We start from the raw sequence: 25,684 nt of genomic DNA on the forward strand, positions 1-25,684 counted from the left end.
ATTTATACAAAATATATTAGTTTTCTTCTTTGGGTCTATTCAAATTTTTATCACTTAATTTCATTAGTGGAAAAATCCCCAAATCTCTAGGGCCTTTGTTTTTTTTTTTTTTTAAAGATAGCCAATGATATCTTGATTCAGTGAAAAGTAAACAAAGGTCCATTTCAAGAGAATGAAAGCCTTATCACAGGAAAGAAGAGGGGAACACAAGACCCTTATTAAAGCAAGACAGTTATTAGCTCAAGATTTTGTGATTCAATAATAGTCTAGGTACAAATAGAACTGTAAATTGAATTTTCGACTCAATTCCATTTATCTGACACAAAATTTGAGGTAGAAGAAACATTAGAGATCATTTTGCACACTCCCCTCATTTTACAGATCAGAAACTGAGGCCCAAAGAGATTGATTAGTATAAGATCACTCAGCTAACTTAAAGATAAAGTGGGAATTAGGACACCCGGGTGGGCTCAAGTGGTTAAGCACCCAGCTCTTGATTTCAGCTCAGGTCATTATCTCAGGGTTGTGAGATCGAGCCCCACATCAGGCTCCATGCTTAGGGAAGATCCCCCCTTCTGCACCCCCCCAAAAGATAAAGAACTAGAATCCAGGGCCTTGGCTCCTCCTCCAAGATGATTCCCATAGGATTAATGACTTAACATTTATACACATACACACACACATACACTACACACACACACACACAAACACACACACACACACACATTATTTTTATATATATTCCTAACGTAGGTAAGCAAAAACGGTACTTGTTCAGTGACGGTGACAGGCCCAAATTATTCAACTTCTCCTATTTCTTTTTAAAAGAATAAAAAACAATTTCCCTATTATAGAATATAAGGCTAAAACTTCAAACAAATCAACTGTAAATAACAGGGTCAAGATTTCAACAAGCAATACACTGAATTAAAAGGAAATCTCAAAGAGCTATAACTAAGTAAGTAATTCATTCTCATTCCTATATATTATTATAGTCATTCTATCCTATCAGGAAAACTGATGTTTTATAAGATTTTGTCTCAAACCGTCTAACAAGGAAAAGAAAGGACCTGCCTGGCTAGGTGCAGAATGCTTTGCCAACTGTAGCTACCATGTCCCTGGGCTACATGGAAGACAGAAAACCCCAGCACAAACCATCTGTATATAAAGTTCAGCCCAGTAGGCAAAACTGGAAATAAAGCTAATATTTTTTTCTCTTCTAAGTTTCTCTCCTAAGTTTATAAACTTTAGGGCTGGCCTAAAAGGGTCACTTTGGGAAAAAGTTTGGCAGTTCCTCCAAAATGTTAAATGTTAAATTACCTTATGACCCAGCAATTCCATTTCTAGGGATGTGTGTGTATGTACGTAATCTCCAAGAAAGTTGAAAACAGGACCACACAAAAACTCGTCTATGAATGTTCACAGGAGTATTTGTAATAGTCAAAAGGCAGAAACTCAAATGTTCATAAGGTGATGAGTACATAAACAAAATGTAACAAAGCCATGGGGTGGAATATTATTCACCCATAAAAAAGGAATGAAGTACTGATACATGCTACAACATGGATGAACTTAGAGAGCATTATGCTAAATGAAAGGCAGCAGATACAAAAGACTACAATATGGTATGATTCTATTTATATGAACCGGCCAAAAAACATAACTTTATAGAAACAGAAAGTAGATTAGTGGTTGCCTAGGACTAGGGGAGGGTAGAAGTTGGAGGAAATGGGGAGTGACTGCTAATGAGACAGGCTCCTTTCAGGGCTGAGGAAAATGTTCTAAACTTAATTGTGGTGTCAGTTGTACCACTCTGAACATTCTAAAACACAGTGAACTATATGCTTTAAATGAATGAACTGTTGGGTATGTGAATAAGCTGTGGTTTTTTTTCTGTTTTTGGGGGGGGGGTTGGGCCCTATCACTTTTATCAGCATTCCTAACTAAAATTATCTACACCCAAGCATTCAGCCCCTCCAGCACTCAGCGATAAGAGTGAAAGGTAGTCCCTTATCCTCCAGTTCCCTTCTATCACCTGATTAATAACATAGTTGGCCTGCTCTGGTCTCCAGTCAATTTAGAAAAGAAATAGGGTGAGAATCGAATCAGGGGCTGGAGCAAAACAAAAATGAATGGTAAACAAAAAGCACATGAAAAGATGCTCAATGTCACACCAGCTGCTGGGGGAATGCAAATGAAAACCCCAAAATATTTCAGACTCACCAGGATGGCTAGAATCAAAAAGACTGACACTAATAAGGGTTGGTGAGGATGTAGAGAAAGTGGAACCCTCACTGCTGGTGAGAATGTGAGGTTGGTGTAGTTGCGATGGAAGACAGCCTAGCCATCCCTCCAAAGGTTAAACACAGAGCTGCCATATGAGGCAGTAAGTATACATACCCAGAAGAAATGTAAACACATGTCCATGCAAAAATTTGCATATGGATGCTCATAGAGCATTATCCACAATTGACTCAAAGTGGAAACAACCCAATATCCGTCAACTGTTGAATGGATAAACAAAATATGTTGTATGTATATAATAGAATATTATTCAGTCAGAAAAATAAATGAAGGCCTGGTACATGCTACAACACGCAGGAACCTTGAAAACACTATGTTAAGTGAAAGTAGCCAATCTCAGGAGACCATACAGTATATGAATCCAGTTATATGAAATGTCCAGAATAGGTAAATCCATAAGAGACAGGAAGTAGATTAGTGGTTGCCTAGTATTCAGGGGGATGGGAAGTTTGGGCAGGGGGGTGATTATACCTAAAGGGTACAGATTTCTTTCTGGGTTGGTGAAAATGTTGTAAAATTGATTGTGGTGATGGCTGCACAACTCTGTGAACATTCTAAGCACTACTGAATTGTACTCTTAAGTGAGCAAACTATAAGGTCATTAAAAAATGAATGATAAATACTCCATTTCACTTGAAGAAATGAGAAATGCCTACTTACTGAATTAATATTCTTTTTTTTTTTTAAAATATTTTATTTATTTATTTATTTATTTGACAGAGGTCATAAGTAGGCAGAGAGGCAGGCAGAGAGCGGGGGAAGCAGGCTCCCTGCTGAGCAGACAGCCCAATGTGGGGCTTGATCCCAGGACCCTGAGATCATGACCTGAGCCGAAGGCAGAGGCTTAACCCACTGAGCCATCCAGGCGCCCCTGAATAAATATTCTTAAGCCTGCACACATTTGCTATTATAGTCAAAGCAAAGCAGCTCCCCTCTCTTCCTTCTCCCTGAGTTCCCCCACAATATCATTCTATAGTAGTCTTCCAAAGCCAACTTTCTTTTTGTAGGAATCTGTAGGTCTCCCTCAGGCTTCCAGCAGCCCCTCTACTCCCTGGCTACTTCCTCCTTCGGTACAGGAGTTTGGGGGCCATCAAGACTAAAAAACTGACATTTGGCAGTTGGTTTTACCCCACTTGTTAACAGCTTCTAGCACTCAGAGTCTAGATGTATCTGCATTGGAAGAGGGGCCTCACAGCTTCTCTGCTGTGATGGGAGGTAGTTGTGTCCTAGAGGCAAAAGCCCTGGACCTGAAGTTCTCAGGAAATCTGACTTTGAACTTTGACTTTGCTCTTTACTGGCTGTGGGGCCTTGAGCAAGTCACATACCCTCTCTGACCCTCACCTTCCTCATCTGTAAAATGGGGATGATACCACCTATCCTACAGGGATATTCTGAAGATTGATGCTCACAAAACCATCTGGAACATAGAGTTAATAATTCAATAGAACAAACCATGGGACAGGCTCTAGTCTACGTGGTGGGGACACGAGCATGAATACAAAACGAGCTGCCTTTAAACTGTTCAGTGCAGAAATGCTGTTAACAGCACTTCATTTTCTGCCTTCCCTATATCAGTTTTCTTTTAGGATAGCAAAAGGAACTTCAGGAGTTGAATTCTTTGCCTTGATTAACCTTCACCTCTGTGCTCTCAAGAGAGATCATGCTGATATGGTAACAGCTATGGTTACATCTTCAATTCTCCAACAGAGGAGATGGGACGGTTAATAAATGTTATGGGAATGATGTTACTTTTATGCTTTCCAGTTATTATCATCACTGATCCTTAATTCTTTCAGGTCTCATCCAAAGGCATTTCCATGGGGAAAGTGTGCTTATTCAGCACTTTGAAATAAGTATGGAAAACAGATTCTCTCTCATTCCCTTCACCCCAGCCTGTCTGGATTTACATGCCAGGTGAAAATTTCTGGTCATAAATGAGCAATTCCCAGTTTAGCTATGTAGTGACCAATTTCTGGCTTACCTCCTGATTTGGGGCTCAGGTTTTACTCTAAAAACAAAAGGGCTTTCCAGAAAAATACTAGCTCAGCTTATAAACAGAGGCTGAAACAAAGTAACTAGGGGGGAAAATGTAGGAGATACTTTCTAAATTAAAATGTTATAATGTGACGCCCATACTTCCCTTGGTGGAGCAATTTCACAAATCAAAGAAAAATATTTTTCATTTTAGAATAGACTGGGAGAGAGCCTTTGCCAAGAGCCAGTTGTTTAAATTTTCAATTTGAATTTTAAGCAGGATTATACATGCCCAAGAACATCATGCTATTTTTAGCTAATAGGTAGGATTGCTGTGTCCACAACAGTTTGGAGCAATCAAGAGTGAAACTATTACATAGCATCTCTCACTGTGGTACCTTACCATTTAGCACTTCTATTTCTATTTTAATATTTTCCAAAGCTTCATTGTAAAAATACTTGTGCTAGGCACAATACAAAGTTCAAATAGACAGACATGGTTTTTAATCTTCATTATGTGTTTAACCCACACTGAATAAACCAGATATATGAAAGAATCCCAAGGTTAAAGCATTCCCATCAAGCTGCCATCCAGCCCCTAAGTGCTCAGGGGAGATACACTAGGAAGCAACTGTCCTACACTTAACACACTTCCAATGCTTAAACCCTCTCTATGTATTAAAAGGGTGTCAAATCAATAAATAAAATCTTTAAAAGGGGAGGGGTAATGAAACTGTTCTAAAATTGACTGTGACTCTGGATATACAACTTTGTGGATACACTAAAAATCAATGAATTGTACACCTAAATGGGCTCATTGTATGGTAAATGAATTATATCTCAATTAAGCCATTAAAAAAAGAAAAAATTGGGGCGCCTGGGTGGCTCAGTGGGTTAAGCCGCTGCCTTCGGCTCAGGTCATGATCTCAGGGTCCTGGGATCGAGTCCCGCATCGGGCTCTCTGCTCAGCAGGGAGCCTGCTTCCCTCTCTCTCTCTCTCTCTGCCTGCCTCTCCGTCTACTTGTGATCTCTCTCTGTCAAATAAATAAATAAAATCTTTAAAAAAAAAAAAAAGAAAAAATTATTCTTACTCTGATCATTCTAATTAGTCAAAGCTATTTTTTAAGCTCTCATGCTAAATGGTACCTAGCCAAAGACTGCACTGGCTTGGCAATGGAGCTCAGTGGCCACTCTGGCCACTAATCTACCCCTGCCCATACATCTTTCTTTCCCTAGTCTCTCTTATTTCCCCAGTTCCTTTCCTGTTGTTGTTCTTCCACTCCAAGTAGGTCTTGGGTCTCTCAGGTATTCCCAAGTACGGTTTTTCCCCACTGGTGGACTTCAGACCTAAACCAATTGCTGATACCCCCCTCCCCGCCCCCACAGAGCAACTTTCCCTTCATGGCCTTAGGCAAGTCACGTCCTTGCTCTCCTGTCGCTGTTCCGGTTTGCACAAAGACCGGTTGGAGTACGAAAACCTTTCCAGATCCCACATTCTATGTGAAAATAACACAAATAATGAACACTTATGTGGTCCATAACATGCAGTCTCTGCCATTTTGGCCAGCAGACATATATTTGGATTATTCATTTTGTAAATGGCCATGTAATACAATTTTCCCAAGAACAGCATTTAATATATTCATAAAATGGTCAACATGGGGTCCTTATTTTTAAAAGCTATCATCACTTTATCAAAGAAAATTCAGAGCCCAACACCGAATGCTTGGTAGTCCCTCTAAACCTGTCTCTGAGGGGCCATTTTTGAAAGGAACAACAACAAAAAAAGCTTTTTGCATGTTGGGGCCCTGCTGGATTTACCAAAGCAAAGAAAGAAGAAAGACTGGAGTGGCAGAGCCTTACCAACAGTGGTTCAACTAAATCCTAAGAGAGGCTTTGTTCAGCCAGTGGTAGAGAGACCTGACATAAGACAGCACCTCAACATACATTATAAACTCTCAGAAATATGCTCAGAGAGCAATACATGTTGGCAGCAATGAATCCCTTTATCCTGGACAACTTGCAGCCTTTTAGGTGAACCAGATATATTCTCCCAATAAAACTCACAGAAATATGAAGTCACCAGTTTCCAACATCCTACCACCAGATAAATTCACAGTATTGTTTCCACATGCCCAACATCACAGAGCAAAACCGAAAGAAACACATCAATTTCTCCGACACACACACACACACACACCCAAATATGCAAGAGAAATCATTTTCTTTGCAGAACCGACCGTTGTCTAAGTTGTGGGCATGACATAATAAATACTGGTTGCTAATAAAAATCAGATGGATAGCTCTCCACTGAGAAGCAAAGAGCACACGCAGAAATAAAAAACAAACAAACAAACAAAAAAACAACAACAACCAGCCAATAACCCTAAGGTGTCTTTCTTGTCCTTAACTGAACACCAAAACATGGAGAGAAAATGGACTGAAAGTGTCCATTTGCATCCCTCTTTCCCTTGACCCGGGACCAACAAGTCCTCCTGTTAGTTACCTTCCCACACTTCTGCCCCATCACAGAAGCCTAGAAAAGAAGGTGGCAGGCCCCTCTCTTCTTCCCCTTCAGGCCCTCCCTAAAGGCACTGAACAAGTTGCGGGGGTGGGGGGCGTGGAAAGGACAAAGGTAGGCGCTTTAGATCCCTCACAGCTCGGCGAAGGGGCTCCCGGCCTCTCCTCATCACGGAACCAGAGCACCTGCCGGGTACAGGTCCCTTCCTCCACCTTAGTGACCGGCCCCCGGGGCCTAGGTGTCCAAGGAGTCCGGCACTGCGGCCCCAAGGGACAAAGGCCGGGCTTACAAAGAGGAGGGGGAGGCCACACGAGTCGGGAGCGGTCTGAAAACCCTCACAAACAAAAGCGGGGATGGGGGTGGGGTCCCGAGACTACCAAGCCAGCCTCGGGGGTTCCCCGAGGTAGCCAGGTTTGGCGGACCAATGCGTGTGGGGGAGGAGGACGGTTAGAAAATTCCTCTGAGGACAGGGATTAGGGAGCTGCGGGGACACAGCGGCCAGCGGGCAGGAGGCCGAGGAGAGGGCAGAGGTCCTGGGGCGAAAAGGGGCCCGGTTCGTGAGTGGGAAGAGGTGATGGCAAAGAGGGGGAGACCACCCAGGGCCCCGTGGCGGGAGAGCCGGCGCTCAGCCCCGGGCGGCGCTCTCCTGGGGCCGAGAGGGGCTCTCAGGAGGGACGCTCAGCAGGGGCTCCCAAGCAGCGCAGCGCACGGGGCTGGGGGCGTGAGGCGAAGGGATTCCGGGGAGAGCGCAGAGGAGTTGGGGACGCAGTGTTGGAAAAGAGAGAGTTTGAGAACAGAACCGTAGAGAGGCCAGGGGGGACTGCGAGGGGGCCTGACCCTCGTCCGCCCCACCTCACCTGGCGCCGGGTTGGAGTCCAGGTCTAGTGCCGAGAAAGCGCCAGCTCCGGCCAGCCCCTCCGTCCCGCGCGGGAGACCACGGACACAAAGCGGGGCGCGCGGGAGGAGGGGAGGAGGGAGGGGGAGGGGAGGAGGGAGGAGGAGACGCCTGAGGCGCGCGACGCGGGGGGGGGGGGGGGGGGGGGGCGCCCGCCGCCCTCCGCCTGGGTCACGGGGCGGGGCGTGCGGCTGGAGGCCGCGCTCGGCCCGCCAATGGCCACCCCGCCGGCGGTCTGACTGGGGCGCGCCATCCAGCAGCTCACCTCGGCACCTGGGCCTTGGCCGGCCCCAGCCAATCAAACGCCTTCATTTGCATACCCAGCCCCGCCCTTTCGCCCCAGCCAGGGGCCCGCTTCCAGAGAACACAAAGAAGGCCCCCTGTAGGGGGAGGGGGTCCATTCCCGGCTGCCCGTCCCGACAGCCTAGCATCACCTTTCCAGTGCGTTTATGGATCTTTCAGTCACCCTGATTAAAGGAAGGAAGTGGGGGTCATGGGGTTTGGATCCAGATAGAGATCCTATTTTTCTTCCCTGTGGTCCTTCTACCCGAGAGTTACTCTTCTCCCGTTCCACCGCACACATTTGCGTCTTTTCGCCTCGGAGCCCTGTGTCTCCCCTCTCTTCCCCCTTGCCTTTTTCCAGTCGCCCCAATCTGTGTGCTTCCTTCCCTAGGTTGCTGCCCACTACTGGCCTTCTGCTGCGTTGCAGCCTTGATAGGCAGGCTTTGAGCACAGCCTCAGATAGATGCTCCAAAGCTCCCCAAACCTACCCCTGTCCAGAAGGAAAACAAGACAGGAAGAGGTTACTGCGCTAGGGTGGAAGAGACCTGATCAAGTAGCTTTGGTACCTATGAGGGCAAAAAGCCGCCCCTTTGGACTAAATTCCCCAAATCCTTGTCCAACCTTCCATCTCCTACCTTCAGGTCTGTACTGGGCCACAATGGTGACGGACTGGCCAGCCCGTTTCAGAGCAGCCGCAGCCTGCTCGTGAGTTGCATTCCTCAGGTTCACACCATTCACCTGTCCAAAGAGAGGAGCTATGAGCCATTCCCACAACAAGAAAGGCAGTCCTCTGTCATAGCAGTTAGGAGAGGGAGATGGGTAGTCCATCCCTAAGCCTACTCAGATGCGTTTCTCAATATCCTATCCTTGCCCATGAAGAATATGCCATCTTTAGTGTAATAATTATCTTTGTGGGGCTCAAATGCCAACCAGGGTTGAGATCCAACACACATTCACTTCCTCCTCAAGGGTAAGTCTGTGCTCAGTCCCTGGCACGCCCTAAGGTCATCTATAAAGAGAATATCAGTTTTCTCCAGCTCAGCCTTCCCCCATCTCAAGAAGCATTTTTTGGAGAAAGCAAGATCTCCCCTCCTCCCTTTTAGATTGGCATGGCTCCCATCCTCCCACCTCTCCTTTTTCTTCTCACCGATAAGATCCGGTCTCCCCTGCGCAGCTCCCCACTCAGGTCAGCTGGGCCTCCTGCCAGGATGAAGGAGACAAAAATGCCTTCTCCATCCTCTCCTCCTACGATGTTGAAGCCCAGGCCTGTGGAGCCCTTGTGCAGGATGATCTTGCGGGGCTCTCTGGTGGGAAAGAAGCAGAAAGATAAGGACAAGGTGGATGTAAACTGTTGTCCCTGTGAGGGCCAGCCTAGAACAAGGCCCATACTGCCGTAGAATGACGTAGGTTCCTTTACGTATGATACCCTGTTGCTTCCTTTCTCTCCCGAAACCTGCTTGGCTGCTATTTTCTGCCAGGTGCCAAGTTTCAGTTCCTCTTCCCTCCCTTCTTCCTGACGGCTTGGAGTTGGCTTCCCAGTGGACAGTCCCCTACTCTCTCGGTTCAACACAACCCTACCCTGTCTGGAGAATATTACCTCAGAGCCCATTCCCTCATCCTCTTTCTTCCCAGATTCTCCTATCCTACCACCAGCGTGATGGACCTGGGCCACAACAAGGGGAACCAGTTAGGGGCGCTGGAAACCAGCCTGGGGTTGATCGCACTCATCATCCGCAAAATGTACCTACTTGCTTTAAACATGCTCCTCCACGGTCTGGAAATTCCACCCGCCAACTGTGAGTCCTCCTACCTTCCCCAAGGACAGATTTGGTCACCCACTACTACTATGTGCCCTTGCCAGATGATGTGGGAGACAGGTATAGAAACCCCAGGTCCCCAGAAGGAGCCGAGGAGCCCGACAGAAGAGAGTTAACACATGAAAACTCCCAACTGCCACTAACCATGTTATGTCTAAGGCATCCCTCTGGAAATGATCAGTGTCATCAAGAGAGAGCTACAGCCGCTTGTGCCTGCGTAGCCTTAAAACCCGACCCTCAGCACACTTTTCCCGGCCCACTGCCTTCACTTGAAAGCATCTTTCATCAGAAGAGCCCCAGGTCCAAGATTCCTCCTTTGTTGCTCCCAGTGTTGGGTGCAAGACTCCCTCCCTGAGCCTCAGATGCTCTCGCTCAAATCCCTGCTCTCCTCCTACCTGGCATCCCCTCCAGGCCGCAGGGAGCGGAGCGGCCAGGCCCACCTCTGCGAAGCCCTCCTCCAGGCCGAGGCCGAGGCCGTGCCCAAGCCCAGGGCCAAGCCGGAGCCTGAGAGCTTGCGTGCCCTCTCCATGGTTCCTCCAGCTCTCCCTGCCCGTCCCCCACCCCGTCCGCCTACCCTTCCGGCTCCACTGCAGACTCCCAGGCCCCACCCCGCAGCAAACCTGTCCCCCGGAACCCTGGCCGGCCGGACCAGTTCCACGGCCCGCCACCGCCACCGCCGCCAGAGTGGGGCGGGGCCGTCCCCGGGGAGGCCACGGGGCCCGCCAGCCCCCCAGCGTCCCGCCAACCCCACCGTCTCAACTGCTCTTTTCTCGCTCCGTCCCTTGTAGCTGGGTGCCCTACGGCAGTGACTGTCTCGGGGAAGGAAACCCCCACAGCTTCCACCTCCTCAGCCCCCCAAGCGCTCCACCCCTCTCCCCCTTAACTCGGTACTTTCGGATCGGGGCCACACGCTTGGCACGCCCCCTGACGGTGGAACTTGTCCCTGCAGCTCCTTCTGGCCCTCTCTCGGGCCCTTAGGGCCCGAGAGAGGGCCTACCCCAAAGAGAAGTGATGAGGGCCTTCTCCTCTTCTGGGCCATACTACAAGGAGACCCGTGGCTAGCCAGAAACGGATTCCTATCCTCTTCATCCCTAAGTAGGCTAAAGGGGTGGCGGCGGGGAGGGGGTTACCTGGTGAAGTCCTCCTCAGCCAGCATGTGCCTAGGGATTGGAGAGTAACGGGCAGGGGGAACCTGAGGAGGAGCAGGGTAGCTGACCTTACTCTCCACAGCCCCAAGGTAACCCAGGCTGGAATTATGGCTTATGTGGTTGTCAGCCAAGGCAGTAAAAGCTGGAATCAAGAAAAGGAGGGACAAGTTCAGAGACCACTCTTTGTAGGTCCCTACCTCACCCCCATCAAGGACCGTGCCCCACACCCCACCCGAGATACAAAAGCCACGGAGGGATGCTGATTCCTCAGGCCTCTCCTCCCCTCTCCCCACCCCCTCACCCCCACCCCTGGGTTCCTCCTCCACAGTCCCTTTCTGAATCCTGGGCTCACTCCTGTGAGTCTTAGAAAGAGCTAAAGTCAAGCAGTCTACAAAGAAAGGCATGACTAGAGGTGTGACTAATAATAATCCCTCACATCTCTATAGCCTAATACGGCTTTCCAAGGGCTTTCTTGTCCATGATCTCATTTGATCCTTGCAGCAGTTCTATGAGGAAGGCAGCCCATATATCATTAGCTCCTTTTTGCCGAAGAGAAAACTGAAGACAGGGAAAAGGGACTCGTCCAAGGGCACCCAGCTACAAGGGACAGAGCGAGGATCTGGACTCAGTTCTCCTGAGCACTATTGCTCTCTGTCTCTCTCTCTCCCTCTCTGAACACGGAGTTTGAATTCCTTCCCCTCCAGAAACCAGGGTGCTGGGGCTTCAGGCTGGGAACAAGGGGGATGGGTACGTACTGCTGGCGTAGTCAGGGGGTGCATACATGTCGTTGAGGTGGAGGCTGCCCGGCTTGGCCACCTTTAGGTAGACCATATCAGACGTGTTCTTCAGTGAAGCCACGGCTTCCTCGTGCCTCACATCCTGCAGATTGGTGTTGTTCACCTAGAAGATGAAAGGCCTTAGGACTGGCACTTGGGAGAAGGGAGGGCCTCTCCGGGGAGCTTCCGCGAAATTCAACGGTGCTCTGTCTAACGGAGGCCCCATACAGTGCTGTGAGAAGCGGACAAGCACTGAGAGAGCAGTAGAGCTGGTATGGGAGCCCCGGCCATGAAAAGAACTAGGGCCTTGGTATCTGAGCGTGTGCAACTCAGACGATGATGCTCTTTTTTATCTATTTATTTATTCTTAAAGATTTTATTTATTTATTTGACAGAGAGAGACACAGCAAGAGGGAACAAAAGCAGGGGGAGGGGCAGAGGCAGAGGGAGAAGCAGGCTTCCCACTGGAGCAAAGAGCCCGAAGTGGGCCTCAATCCCAAGACCCCAGGACATGATCTGAACCAAAGGCAGAAGCTAACCGACTGAGCCACCCAGGCATCCCATCAGATGATGATGCTCTTGAAACCTCCCCCACAATGCTGGCCCCTGAATGAGGTTCAGGTGGAGTGAGAGGCTACTAGAACCCCACCTCCACACCCACCCTATCATGTGGGCCTCCCCAAAGGCTGTCTCACCGCCAGCAGCCGGTCCCCGATCTGTAGGCGTCCGTCCTTCTGAGCAGCACCCCCCTCAATGATCTTGGTGATATAGATGCTGTTGTCTCCTGGGATGTGCTGGTTGCCAATCCCCCCAGCAATGCTGAAACCCAGGCCTGGGGAGGGGCAGTGAAGGGAGTTGGAGAGGACCACAAGGAGAAATTAGAGTGCACAGTCAATGCCAGACCCCACTCACCACCAGAGCCAACCCACTGGTTCAGGGGGAGCTCCCCTCCCTGTACCGTCCCCCCCTGCCCTGGGGGAACCCAGACACTAGGCTGCTATCCTGAGGTCAGTAAGGGAAAGTGAGATGGGAGGTCAAGCAAGGAGTAAGGCTGTCTCCTTCTATGTCCTACAGAGCCACCCAGAGTCTCTGGCCAGAGCACAGGTATGTAGAGGGCTGCACCTTTGGGCCCTTTGAGCAGGTTGACCTCCATGATGGTCTCAGGTGGGGGCTGTCTCCTCCGCACCACCAAGCGCACCACGGGGCCGGCCTCCTTCAGTGCCTCCACGGCCCGGCTGTGCACCACCTCCGACACGTCCACCTCATTCACCCTCAGCACACAGTCATTCACCCTGAGGAGGAAGCCCGAGAAGCATGACACCCCACCACTGCCTCTCCACTCCCTCTCCCACCTCTCCTTCCTTCCCTCCCTGCCGCCCCTCCCCTGCCCCCTCTGAGAGCTAACCAAAGGGTCATCGCATGCCGGGCAGCCCTCTTCCACTCATGTTCATCCTGCCCCTGCCACCCCCAGCCCTGCTTTCGAGCCACCTCACCCCAGCCTCCCGTCCATGGCGGCAGCTCCACCAGGAATGATCTTGGTGATAAAGATGCCGGGGTCATCGGGGACATGCGGGTTGTCAATGCCCCCTGCAATGCTGAAGCCCAGGCCCGAATTGCCCTGCAGAAGGGGACAGAGGGGCATGGTCCGCTCACTCAGAGGGCAAGAGGGACGGTTCTGGATCTCCCCCGCTTCCCCTCACCCCCCAGAAGTAGGTTCTCCAGTCCTCAGAAGGCACCCCAACCCCTGGCAGGCCAATATACAGCTTCTCAGCCTGTGGCAACCTTTCTGGCCCAGAGGCCCCAGCCAAGCGCCCCCCTCCCCAGCTCCCCAGGCCTCAGTGAGCAAGGTCAATTAATATTTGTGAGCTGGTTGATTGATTGATGCAGTACGTGGCCTCCCAGGGCCACTGTTTCCTCCCTCCCCCCAACCTCCTGTCCTCTCAATGCAGGTGCCTCCCACCAATAAATCTTGAGACTGAGGTACACACAGGGCGCTTCCCTTTCCTGGTCTGAACCCTCCCCTCCCCTTTCATCCTGACCCGCTGGCAGACTTACCCGCTCAAGTACTATTTCCTCATACTTGAACATGCCATCGCTGCCGTTCACCTAGGGGGAGACACGGGCAGTTCCCTAAGCGCTTCCCGAACCACCCCCCCACACCCATCTGCCTTCCTGGTCAACCTGCTCTTCCGCCACCACCCGAAGAGTAGGAGCCCGAATTGACCCCAGGATGCCTCTTGTCCACAGATGGGGACAGGCTGACCCTGAGGAGGCCACACCCCTCCCTCGCTTCCAGCCATTTCCGCCCTGAACCCATTTAGCCCAGATCAATTGTCTGGGACCAGCCAGCTAGTGTTGCACTCACTGAGAGGCTGGGCCCCAGGGCCTTGGAGTTCACTTAGGAGGGGTGCAGCGCAAGCCTAAGGGGGTTGGTGGAAATGGAACACAGTGGGCAAACCATGCCACACCTAGCATCCATGGGGGCACACCCAGTGGCCTCGATGGGGACCTCTTCCCCTTCTGATCCATAGCTCTTCCTGACTCAGGGATCACAGACTCCCACCATGTCAGGACCGGTAGGACAGCAGACACCATCTCGTCCAACCTCCCTCATGTGACGGATGGTGTGACACCGGGGCCCAGGGAGGACACAGGTTGTACCTCAGAGCGCACTGGCATTTAGTGGCAGAGCCAGGGTCAAAACCTGGATCTCCAGGTGCTCTTTTGATTAAATAAAGCTGCCAAGGCCACTGATGTTTTGGCCACTCACGCCCTTCCCCAGCAGAACTCGTGAGAAAAGGAAAGGATCACCCTTCTGAATACCCCCAGGAACCCTCATTCTATATCTCCTCTGTGTCCCCAGGAACCTGATTCTTCAAATGGGTGGAAGGAGTCAAAGTCCGAATCCATTTTCTGCCAAGGGCCTTTGATACCTAACCCTTTGTGTTTCCCGGCAGAAAAAGCCAGGGTAGGAGCTGGGTGGGAGTCAGAGGCAAAGCTGGGGGTGGGATGGGAGCAGAGTGGACAAGGTTCCCCAGAGGAGGGAGAAGCTGATAACCCACAGAGGGACCGGCAGTGGAGCCCCTGGCCTTCAGTATACAGCAGCCATGGGAGGGGAGGCAAGGGAAGGGGATGGAAGCAAGCTTTGTTCTGACCAACCCCCAGAGCTGGTCTCCCAGACAAGACATACTTGTGGCTATTGTCAAGTGAAAATGTGACTGTGGCAGACGAGTAGTACCTGCTCCCCGGCTCCCACTCTCATCCCCGAGAATGGAGGGACTCCCTTGCCTCTCTCCCCAGGTATCCCGGTACCTCCTCCTCCATCTGTCTCTGGCTGCATTGCCCCTTTCCCGACCCCTGGCGTACTCCTCTGAAGGGAGCTGCAAACCTAAGATGGGGGCTCCTTCTCATGCTTCCCCTTCCATTGTAGCTTTGGCTTGGAGGGGAGGTGGCTGGGGGGGCGTAGGTGGGTGGTGGGCAGGCTGGCGAGTCATGCCTCCACCTTTTCAGGGCCTGACCACGGGGCTTTATGCCCTGAAGCCCTGGGAGTTGGGAGGAGGACCCCAGCTGCAGCCCCACTCTGGTCCCTGATCCCACAGGGGAAGAACCGATAGCTTTTCAGAGCCCCGAAACTAAAACAGCTGCCTGAAGTAACATGCAACAGACATGCAGGCAAAAGGACACCCATGCAGCGCTCATATGCCTCTGGTGTACCATGTGTGCCCACATGTGATAAGTCATGCTTCAAGGCCAGCTCCAGCTTTGGCGAGCATCAGAGGCTCCAGCCTCCCACTGCCCTGCTTGGGGACCCGGCTCCCAGGGCCGGGGGCCATCTGGGGCTCAGCCCTGGCAAAGAAACCTTGGCCAACTGGCCCAGTCTTGGGACTGGCACCTGTCTGCAGGTTGAGCAGGATAAGCGTGAGTGAGTGTTTTTGCAAGGGTAGGGCCCCAGGATACAAGGGAAAAGGAAAGAGGGGGATTCACTGGAGAGGGCAAGGAGCCAAGGAAAGGGCCACAGGAAGCAGTGAGCACGGACAGACAGGAGGCCAGAACTGAGGACTCCTCTCCCTTAGGAGGTCCCCACCTTTGCTTCTGAGTGAGAGCACATTCTATCCCCAGAGGAGGACAGAGGTGGCCAGAATGGTCACCAGCTTGGGGCAGGCAGCACCTGCCCTCGACAGCGAAACCTCCTTCTCCTCTCTCCCTAACCTGGGGGCTGCAGAGCCAAATAAGCAGACAGGCCCTCCGCTGTGCATGCCAAGGATCTGGCTCTGCCGGCCCAGCCTCCATTTTGCTGCTTCTCCCACAGATGCTCCTTCCATTTTCTAAGCTGGCAGCTTAGACTGGGAATGGAAGCCGGAGTTGTGCCCAGCACCCAGGGGTTCCTGAGCTCTGCCAAGTCAGGGCTCGGGGGCCAAGTTCTTTCACATCTGGAGGTACTCAAGGGTGCCATGCCCTGCTGGGGCCAGTCCTGCACCAGGGCACCTGTCCCTTCCTTGCTTGCCTCCAGGCACCATGCCTGCTCTAGAGCAAAGAGGCTTGCTTCAGTCCCCCCACCCTTTACGTTTCTCCCCCCAACCCCAGCACACACACACTTCAGAGCTGCTGGGACAAAAGAGTCCGTCCTTCTCAGCAGCCTCTCAGCCTTGCTTGGGACGTGTCTCTTGCCTCCTCCCCCTCCCCTCCCTTGCCTGTCAAGCGCCTCTCACCAGGGACACCACACACACACACACACACACACACACGCGTGCGCGTGCCCGCGCGCGCGTGCACAGGCACACACATGCACACACTTGAGCCACACGCTCTCACACAGATACACGCAGCCCCCCACACAGGCAAACACAGCTATCCCTGCAGCATCGCCTACAGAGACACCTCCACGTTCAGAGAGACATCCCCACATGTCCATGTGCACACAAAGGGCCTGGGACGGAAAGGGACTCATGGCATGGAGGGATGAAGCTCAGGCAGCCGGACACATGGGCCCCCTCGACATAGATTCACAGGAGCTCCAGTGCCTCCCTCCACACACCTTAACATACATACACACATACACACATATGTCCCCCCTACGCAGAGCACCGTGCCCCCTCCTCCCCTCCTGTGGAGACATACACCATACACAGCCCCCGCAGAACCTCCCGCCCCCTGCCAGACACAGAGACGCTGCTAAACCCCCACACGGAGACAAACCCAGTCCCCCCACAGGAAAATGTGCCCCTCCGCCATACCTTCACCTCCTGACACACACAGCTCCTCCCAATCCCCCCCAAATGGAGACCCCCAAACAGACACACACAGAGAAGCATACATTTCCAACCGTCTCTCCTGGTCCAGGTGAAACCCTAGGGCTCAGTTTCCCCCAGCTCGAAGCCTCCAGGAACCCCTGCTGCACCCCCCAGGCCTCCAGGCCCCCACTCTTCAGCCCCCCTGGATTGCCCCACCATCTCCCTACCACCGCCTCCCCCCACCCCCACCACTGCTGGTCCATACCTGCTCATACCAGTCCCGGTTGGTACAGGTGCACTCGGGCCACCAGCTGGGGCCACTGCCGTTGAGTTTGGGGGTGCTCTTGCCCGGGACTGGCTTAGGGGGCACTGGCCCCACATCCCGGCCGGTGGGGATGAGCTTGGCCTTAGTGCGGGGGGTGGGGGTAGCCCCAGCCTGGGAGGGCAGGGTCTGCGAGCTGTAGCCCCCATAGCCCGCGCTGGCTCCGTTGCCCCCACCTGGCCCATAGGGGTCCGGCACCTGCCAGTCCCCATAGCCAGGAGGCTCCAGGCGCCGCAGGGCAGCCAGGCGGGTCACCTCATAGCACTCGGGGCACTTACAGCAGTGCTGGTGCTTGTGCATGGCACTGCCCCCCGCCGCCCGGACCCCCCAGCCCACGCTGGTTTCCACACCGCCGCCGCCGCCAGGCTCCCGGGCACACTCACACTGCTCGGACCAGGAAGGAGGGGGCACCCGTGGGGGTGCTCGGGCGGAACGGGGCCTGGGGCCGGGCGGGCGTCCCGGGGCTTCTGCCCCCACGCTGCCCCGCACCCACGGCTCCCCCTCCAGCACTGGCGGCTCCGTGTCGCCCGTCGTGGCTCCTGGGCCGAGGCCCAGCGGCAAAGAAGAAGCGGGAGCCTGGGCAGAGGCTGGGAGCTGAGAGGACCGCTCCTGCACTGGTCCCCAGGATGGATCTGAGTGGAGTCAAGAGCATCTCTCCCTGGCTCCCTTCTCAGTTGATTCCAGCCAATCAGCGTGCAGAGTCAAGCAGCGGCAGCGGCAGCGGCAGGAATGCTAAACAGCGGCTCCTTAAAGGAACAGAGCCAGTGGCGACCCCAGGCTCAGCCCCAGCTCCCCAGATATCTGGGATGCCGCCGACCCTAAAACAGGGATGGGGAATTTGGGCCATGGGTGAGCTCAGCCCCCGATTTAGTGCCCTCCATATTTCCGATTTCAGCCCGTCCTCTGCCCACTCCACCCCACCCCACTTCCAAGAGGGAGTTGCAGGGAGATGCTCAATGGGTCCCTGGGCTTGCTCTGAGCTGGGGCTAGCAGAAGTAAAGACTTGAAACAGCAGAACGGACCGAAGGGACGTTGGAGCAGGGCGGGGAAGGTGATCTTTCTTAACAGGGGACCGAGGAAGAGGGCGGCATATGTGGCTACTCTCCTGTCAGTGCCTCCTCCTCGGGACTATTGTTCTCTCAACCTCCAGGCCTGAAATGACCGCAATCTCACACTTGACCTGCTTCCATCACTAGTGAGGAACTCAACCCTAGAACAGGAGGAAAGGAGAGCTCTAAGCTCTCGTCCCTGGCCCACAGGCTCCTGTCTCCTTCGCCCTACTCCTACATGGTTATGATGGGAGAAAGAGCTTCAGGGTGCCAAGAGGAAAGAGAGTCCAGGGCGGAAGGAAAGGTAAGAAGAGATCTGAAGTGACAGAAACTATTCCAGGGGACCTGGAGAAGAACTTGGGAATATTTGTCCAAGGACATCTCCTTAACCTCCCCCGCTCAGCCTGTTGGGGGCCGGAGGCAGGATGACATGCAGGGAAGACTACCTTTTTTGCTGTTCTTGTTTTGTCCTTAGTTACCAGTTATCGAGCCTTTACAAAGTCTTAAGTGCTTTACTCGCCAACAAAACCCCTACCAAGATGCTACTATGCTTATCTTAATTTTACCAATCAGGAAATTGAGGCTCAGAGATATTAATACAGCGGGAAGTGACCAAATTAGGACGCAGACTCTGGCTTTTTGATTCAAACATCCATGCTCTAAACCATCCTGGTACAACAGGTCTATTCCAAGTTCTCCTGTAGAACATAGATCTCAGTTCAATTCAACAAACATTCGTTGCACACTTACTCTAGGCGAGACCTCGACCTAGGTCCTAGGGATACAGAAATTCATTCCTGATTCAACAAACATTCATCTAACACTTGCTATGTGCAGACACTGTTCTAGGATTTGGGGATCTAGCAACACACAGAACAACGTTATATCAGGTTGAAAGAAGTATAGAAACCTCACCTCCCTTTAAATATCTGCACAGGTTTCCATTTGTAGTATAGTATTGTATGGCATTGTGGGGAAAGAAAGAAAAGTCGATCAGAGAAGAGGGTGTTGGGAACGCCGGGGGAAGACACCACGTTGCGACCATCTCTCTTCAAGTTTTTTACCTCTACATTTTAATACGAAAATTTTCAAGTATACGGATAATTGAAAAAAAGTTACAGGGAACAAATGCCACCTGGATGGTCATTAACATTTTGCTACACTTGCTTTTATCCTGTGTCTCTCCTCCACGTGTTCTCTCCAGCTTTTCTTAAAAATGAAAATTCACAAACATACAGAAATGTTGACAGACTAGTACAATAAACATTTATATATCTTTCTGATAGACTCAGCAACTGGTATTGTCTTGTTATATTTGCTCTATTGATCTATTATGGAGCTGCATTGTTTTCTGAACCATTCAAGTGTAAGTGACAGATTTCATCACACTTCTCCCCTAATACTTCAGCATACGTCTTGTATTCTTCTACACGACCATGATATTATTTTGACATCTAAGAAAATTAACAATAATTTCATATCATCCAAGAGCATCAAATGTCTCATCCATATTCAAATTTCTCCAAATTTCCCTTTTATGGTTTTAACATCAGAATCTAATCAAGGCTTCCCCATTGCCTTTGTGTCTTTAAACATTTTAAATCTAGAATAGCCCCGTTCTTAAAAAATGAAACAAAACAACTTTTCATTTTGAAATAAGTACAGATTTACAAGGAAGTTGCACAGAACAGAGAGGGCCCATGTACCCCTCACAAAGTTTCCCTCAATGATTACATCTTACATAATTATAGTATAATATAAAAACTGGGAAATTGACATAGGTATGATGTGGGTATAATTCTTTTTTTAAAAATTATTTTTAAAATATTTATTTATTTATTTATTTGACAGAGATCACAAGTAGGCAGAGAGGCAGGCAGAGAAAGAGAGGGGGAATCAGGCTCCCTGCTGAGCAGAGAGCCTGATGTGGGGCTTGATCCCAGTACCCTGAGATCATGACCCAAGAAGAAGGCAGAGGTTTAACCCACTGAGCCACCCAGGCACCCCATGATGTGGCTATAATTCTGTGCCATTTTACCATAAGTGGAGATTCCTGTAACAACTGCTGCAACAAAGATACAGAATTATTTGGTCACCACAGAGATCTACCTGTCAACATTTTATCAGGTTGAGGGAAGTATAGAAGGCTCACCTCCCTTTAAATACCTTTACCATGTCCCACTTACAGTATAGTATTGTATGGTTGTATTAAATATTTCCTCCACATATATTGAGCTCCACATCAGACAATGTTATATTTATTGCTTCGTATCAAACATAATTCAGACACCTTAAGAGAAGGAAAGTCTATTATACGTACTTCCATTTTTACTCATTCAATTCTTTCTTCTTTTCTGATGTCCCAAGATTTCTTCTTTTATCATTTTCATTCTGTTTTTGGGAACTGCCTTTAACCATATTTTTAGGGTGGGTCTGCTGGTGATGTAGTCTCTTAGCTTCCCTTTTTCTGAGGGTGTCTTGACTTCCCCCTCATTTCCAATGAAATGGAATATATACTTACTAGATAAAGCATTTGGGGTTGGCAGTTCTTTTCTTTCAACACTTGAAATGTGTTGTGCCACTTTCTTCTGGCCTTCATAGTTTCTGATGAGAAATCTACCCACATTTGAATTGTTTTTTCTCTGTAAGTAAGTTGTTGTTTCTTTCTTGCTTTTTTCAAGATTTTCTTTGCCTTGCTTCCAAAATTTCGGTTATGATGTATCTGGGCATGGGTTTCTTTGAGTTTATCCCATTTGGGTTTTGTTCATCTCCTTGAATTAGTAGGTTTTATCTTTTGCCAAATTTGGGATATTTTCAGCCATTATTTCTTGACGGCTTTTTCAGCCTCACCTTTCTTTTCTCATTCTGGGACTCTGATGATGCAAATGTTAAGTCTTAGAGGATAGTCACCACATGTCTCTGAGGCACTGTACATTTTTTTAGAAAATTCTGTTCTCCTCTTGTTGTTCACATTGGGTAATTTTTAAGATTTTACTTATTTATTTGACACAGAGAGAGAGATCACAAGTAGGCAGAGAGAGAGAGAGAGAGAAGCAGGCTCCCTGCTGAGCAGAGAGACTGATGCGGGGCTTGATCCCAGGACCCTGGGATCATGACCTGAGCCGAAGGCAGAGGCTTAACCCACTGAGCCACCCAGGCGCACCCAGATTGGATAATTTTTTAAAAAAGTCTTATTTATTTATCTGAGAGAGAGAGAGAGAGAGAGAAAGAAAATGAGAGCTTGGGGGGAGGGTCAGAAGAAGAGAGAGAGAATCTCAAGCAGACTCCCCATTGAGCACAGAGCCCACCGTGGGGCTTGATCTCTTGACCTCAAGATTATGACTTGAGTTGAAATCAAGAATCAGACTCTTAACTGACTGAGCCACCCAGGCACCCCAGATTGGGTAATTTTTAAGGTTCTATTTTCAAGTTCACTGATTCTTTCCTCTGTCCTCTCCATCCTGTTGATAAGCCCATCCACTGATTTTTTTAGTTTGGTTATTATATTCTTTGATTCTAAAATTTCTTTAGATACTTGATTGTCTCTCCTACTTCTTTGCCAAGACTTTTTAAAAAAAAAGATTTTATTTATTTATTTATTTATTTGACAGACAGAGATCACAAGTAGGCAGAGAGGCAGGCAGAGAGAGAGGTGGGGGGGAATCAGGCTCCCTGCTGAGCAGAGAGCCTGATGCAGGGCTCGATCCCAGGACCCTGGGATCATGACCTGAGCTGAAGGCAGAGGCTTTAACCCACTAAGCCACCCAGGGGCCCCATCTTTTAAAAAAAAATTTGTGTCAACCTTGTTTGTAATTGCTCACTGAAGCATTTTTTAAAGAGATTTTATTTATTTATTTGACAGAGATACACCAAGAGAGGGAACACAAGCAGGGGGAGTGGGAGAGGGAGAAGCAGGCTTCCTTCTGAGCAGGGAGCCCAATTCGGGGCTTGATCCCAGGACCCTGGGATCATGACCTGAGCTGAAGGCAGACGCTTAACAACTGAGCCACCCAGGTGCCCTGAATCATTTTTTTATGTTGGCCGCTTTAGAATCCTTGTCAGATCATTGAAAGCTCTCTGTCATGTTGGTGTTCCCACCTGTGGATTATTTCTCATTCAAGTTGAGGGTGTCCTGGTTCCTGGTATGATGAGTGATTTTTTTTTTTTTAGTACATCCTACACATTTTTGAATATTATATTATGAGACTCTGGATCTTATTTAATTCTTATCTCTGGTAGGCTTCTTCTGACACTGTTGCCATCAGTGGAAGGGGCCACTGCCTAGTTACTCTCAGGTAGGCACAGAAGTTCAAGTTCCCCCAGTGGTGTCAGCCGATACCTGAGGCAGAGGATCCTCCCTGCTGCTGGGCAGGGGTGGGAGTTCCAGCTCCCCACTAGACCTCCACTGACACCTCTTTGGCTAGGAGGCGTTGAAGTGTCTCTTTCCTGGTCCCCAGGGGGCCTCCATTGACTATGGGTGGGTGGTACAGGTAGGGGCAAAGATGGTAGAACAGTAGACTGGGAAGGGAGGAAAGGGAGAGCAGCAGCAGAAGTCCTGAGTCTCCACTAGGTCTCCTCTGACATTCTGATATCATTCGGCAGGGAGAGGAAGCCATGTTACCATGTGGGGATGGAAGTCCAGGCTCCTATTCAGCCTTTTCTGACACCACCCCAGAGAGTGTTGGGGTAGTCTAGTAAGAGTAGAGGTCTGGGTTTCTACTTGGCCTTTACTGGCATGGGTGGGGCTATGGTTCTTTTCTGTGATGTTTGGTTACAGTAGAGTGGTTTTTGTTTAAGAGTTTTCTGCCTGAGGACACCTGGGTAGCTCAGTGGGTTAAGCCTCTGTCTTCAGCTCAGGTCCTGATCTCAGGGTCCTGGGATCGAGCCCTGTGTCAGGCTCTCTGCTCAGCGGGAAGCCTGCTCCCCGCTCTCTCTTTGCCTGGTCTTCTGGCTAGAGAGAGCAGGGATTTATTGAGGCTTTCTTTGGTCTGTGCCCATTGGCAGGTCCAGGCTGCTGGCTTCTCCAGCACCAGCCTGGGATATATGAAGCAACGAGAAAGCCTAGGGAACTGAATACCTTGAGTTCAGGTTGCTGGGGTACCTAATAAGTCAGGTCTTTCCTCCTTCTTTCAGTCTTCTTACATTTGTTTTATATTTAATGTCCAGGATTTTAGCTCTAGTTAGCAGGAGGAATAGGGAGAAGTTTATCTACTCATACTGGGTCCAGAACTAGAAGTCTGTTACTTTTTTTTTTTTTTAATTAATGACATTGATGTTCTGAGGCGTACAAGTCAGTTGTTTTGCAGACTCTCCTACCTTCTGGATTTCTTTTTTTTTTTCCCCTCTCACGGTGTCATTTATTTCATTCCTTTATACGCTATTTTTACTGGAAATTGGAAATTGGAATAGAGGCCATCTTAAATAGTTGGTCAGGGTAGACCTCAGTGAGAAGGTGACATTTGAGCAAAGACTTGAGGGAGGTGAGGAGATGAGCCATACCGAAGGGTATACCTAGTTAGGGAACAGCCAGTGCAAAGGTCCTGGGGAAGGAGTACCCCTGGCTTTTTCAAAGAACAGCAAGGAGGACCAAGTGGCCAGAGCAGAATGAGGGAGGGGAAGAATACCAGGAGATGAGATCAGAGATTTTGTAGGGAATAAGATTGTATAGGGCCTGTAGACCATTATAAGAATTTGAGCTTTACCCTAAGAGACATGGGGAGCCATTGGAGGGTTTTGTGCAGAGAACTAACACGATCTGACTTGGGTTCAGCAAAGCTTCTGTGTGGAGAAGAGGCCACAGATGACAAGGACGGAAGCAGTGAGACCGGTTGGGATGCTTCTGCAGGGATTCAGGTGAAAGATGATGGTGGTTTGGACTACAGCGTTTGCGCTGGGAGAGAGAGAAGTGGCTGGATTCTGGATGTGCAGTATCCCCCATGTTTCAAAAGTTTGCCTTATACCACTTTGCTCCAAAGAAAGACCCGCATCACTAGCTGTTTTCACCAACTGAAAGAAACCCAAAGAGGATTTTTGCTTTTATTTTTTAAAAAGGAGTAAAAAAGTGAAAATAGCATTCGGCATTTGCTTTGCAGTGAGCAGTGATAGAGGTGGCAAATACCAAGAGCGAGCAGCTAGAGCAGCCTGGCCAAGCTCTTTCCTGGGGAACTGTGCCCAGCAGCTCAGCGTCCAGTCACCACGGCTTTGAACTGTATCTGTGAGCATCTGTGCTTTATCTCCATTTATTTTGTGCATTCGTTAGCAAGATGTGCCCTGAGGTATCAGAAAAGCCTAAGAGAGATTATTTTTGGGGTCTGGGAATGCTCAAAAATTTTTCCATGCACATTAATGGTAATTGCTTTTTTGCCATTTCAGCTTATGAAAGGTTTCAGAGGAACCCACATTTTGAAGCTAGGATTTGCTGACAGAATGGATATGAGGTGTGGTTCCAAGGCTTTTTGGCCAGAGCCACAGGAAAGGTGAAACTGCCATTGACTGAGATGAGGACAGCCTTAGGAGTGGCCATTCTTGGGAGGGGGGGAGGAGGCGGGTGCGAGGGGAGAGATCAGATGTGTGGATTGGGACATGTTGAGTTTGAGGTATCTATCAGACACCCAGATGGAGAGATGAACAATAAACACTGTAAACAGCCCTGTCACTGAGGTGCTCCAAGTTAGAGAAATGGAAATGTAGATGCAGATCATTATAGTCCCCATGAGAAGTGCTGTTTCAGAGGGTTGTACAGAAAAGCAAGTTACCAACTCTCCTTGTGGGGGGAGGACTTCAGAATTGTTTCACCAAGGAGCTCATATTTTTAGTTTGGTCCTGAAGGGTTGATTAGGTGTTCATTAGGTAGTGAGAAGAGAGTGGTGTCTTGTTTTCTATATTTTAGACCCTGGCACACAATGGTTGCTCACAGACCCAACACAGTCACTAGTCGTGTGACCTTGAAAATGCTCTGAGCTTTAGTCTCTTTGCTTGTGAAATGGAAATAATCGTAAGGTTTTTGTGAGGATTAAATGTAAAACACTTCACACATTCCCTGGTACACAACACGTTAAGGTTAGTTATTATTGTTAACTGAACAAATGAATTAATATCTTTTTTTTTTTTCTGACCAAGTCTAGGCTGGGCTGATAACCCAGGAGCTTGAAGTCTTTTATGTGCTCAGCAGTTTGACAATATTGACAAAAAGAGGGCTAGACTCATTTTTCCACAAAAAGTGGCTCGGGAAGAAAGCCCGCTGTAGCCTGGACCCTCTGAACGGCTCCGATTGAGGAATAAGCATTGGTAGGCCTGGAGAGAATGGAGACGGTCAAACATGCCTTCCCCACAGTCCCATCCCTACTGAATGGTTCAGGCCCGCCC

The 25,684-nt window shown here is 49.8% G+C and overlaps 1 protein-coding gene across 6 annotated transcripts in view; it reads right to left on the reverse strand.

Annotated features, from left to right (window-relative positions):
- Nucleotides 1-17,905, reverse strand: part of DLG3 (discs large MAGUK scaffold protein 3) — a 55,084-nt gene extending 37,179 nt beyond the window's left edge. For 2 of the 6 annotated variants that reach the window (XM_032847771.1, XM_032847770.1), the window contains exons 1-9: nucleotides 17,214-17,905; nucleotides 13,773-13,823; nucleotides 13,211-13,335; nucleotides 12,840-13,009; nucleotides 12,413-12,549; nucleotides 11,697-11,841; nucleotides 10,924-11,083; nucleotides 9,124-9,280; nucleotides 8,612-8,714 (exon numbers count right to left, since the gene is read on the reverse strand). In XM_032847771.1, the coding sequence (XP_032703662.1) occupies nucleotides 8,612-8,714; nucleotides 9,124-9,280; nucleotides 10,924-11,083; nucleotides 11,697-11,841; nucleotides 12,413-12,549; nucleotides 12,840-13,009; nucleotides 13,211-13,335; nucleotides 13,773-13,823; nucleotides 17,214-17,570 (1,405 nt within the window). In that variant the 5' untranslated portion in view covers nucleotides 17,571-17,905. Of the gene's footprint in view, nucleotides 1-7,656; nucleotides 7,772-8,611; nucleotides 8,715-9,123; nucleotides 9,281-10,188; nucleotides 10,358-10,923; nucleotides 11,084-11,696; nucleotides 11,842-12,412; nucleotides 12,550-12,839; nucleotides 13,010-13,210; nucleotides 13,336-13,772; nucleotides 13,824-17,213 lie in introns of those variants that run through there. The other 4 variants (XM_032847769.1, XM_032847768.1, XM_032847772.1 and 1 more) reach the window with 3 other exon arrangements.
- Nucleotides 17,906-25,684: the final 7,779 nt, after the last annotated feature.

This window comes from Lontra canadensis, unplaced genomic scaffold (assembly GCF_010015895.1).
Source record: "Lontra canadensis isolate GAN:19392208 unplaced genomic scaffold, GSC_riverotter_1.0 scaffold193, whole genome shotgun sequence".
NCBI lineage: Eukaryota > Metazoa > Chordata > Mammalia > Carnivora > Mustelidae > Lontra > Lontra canadensis.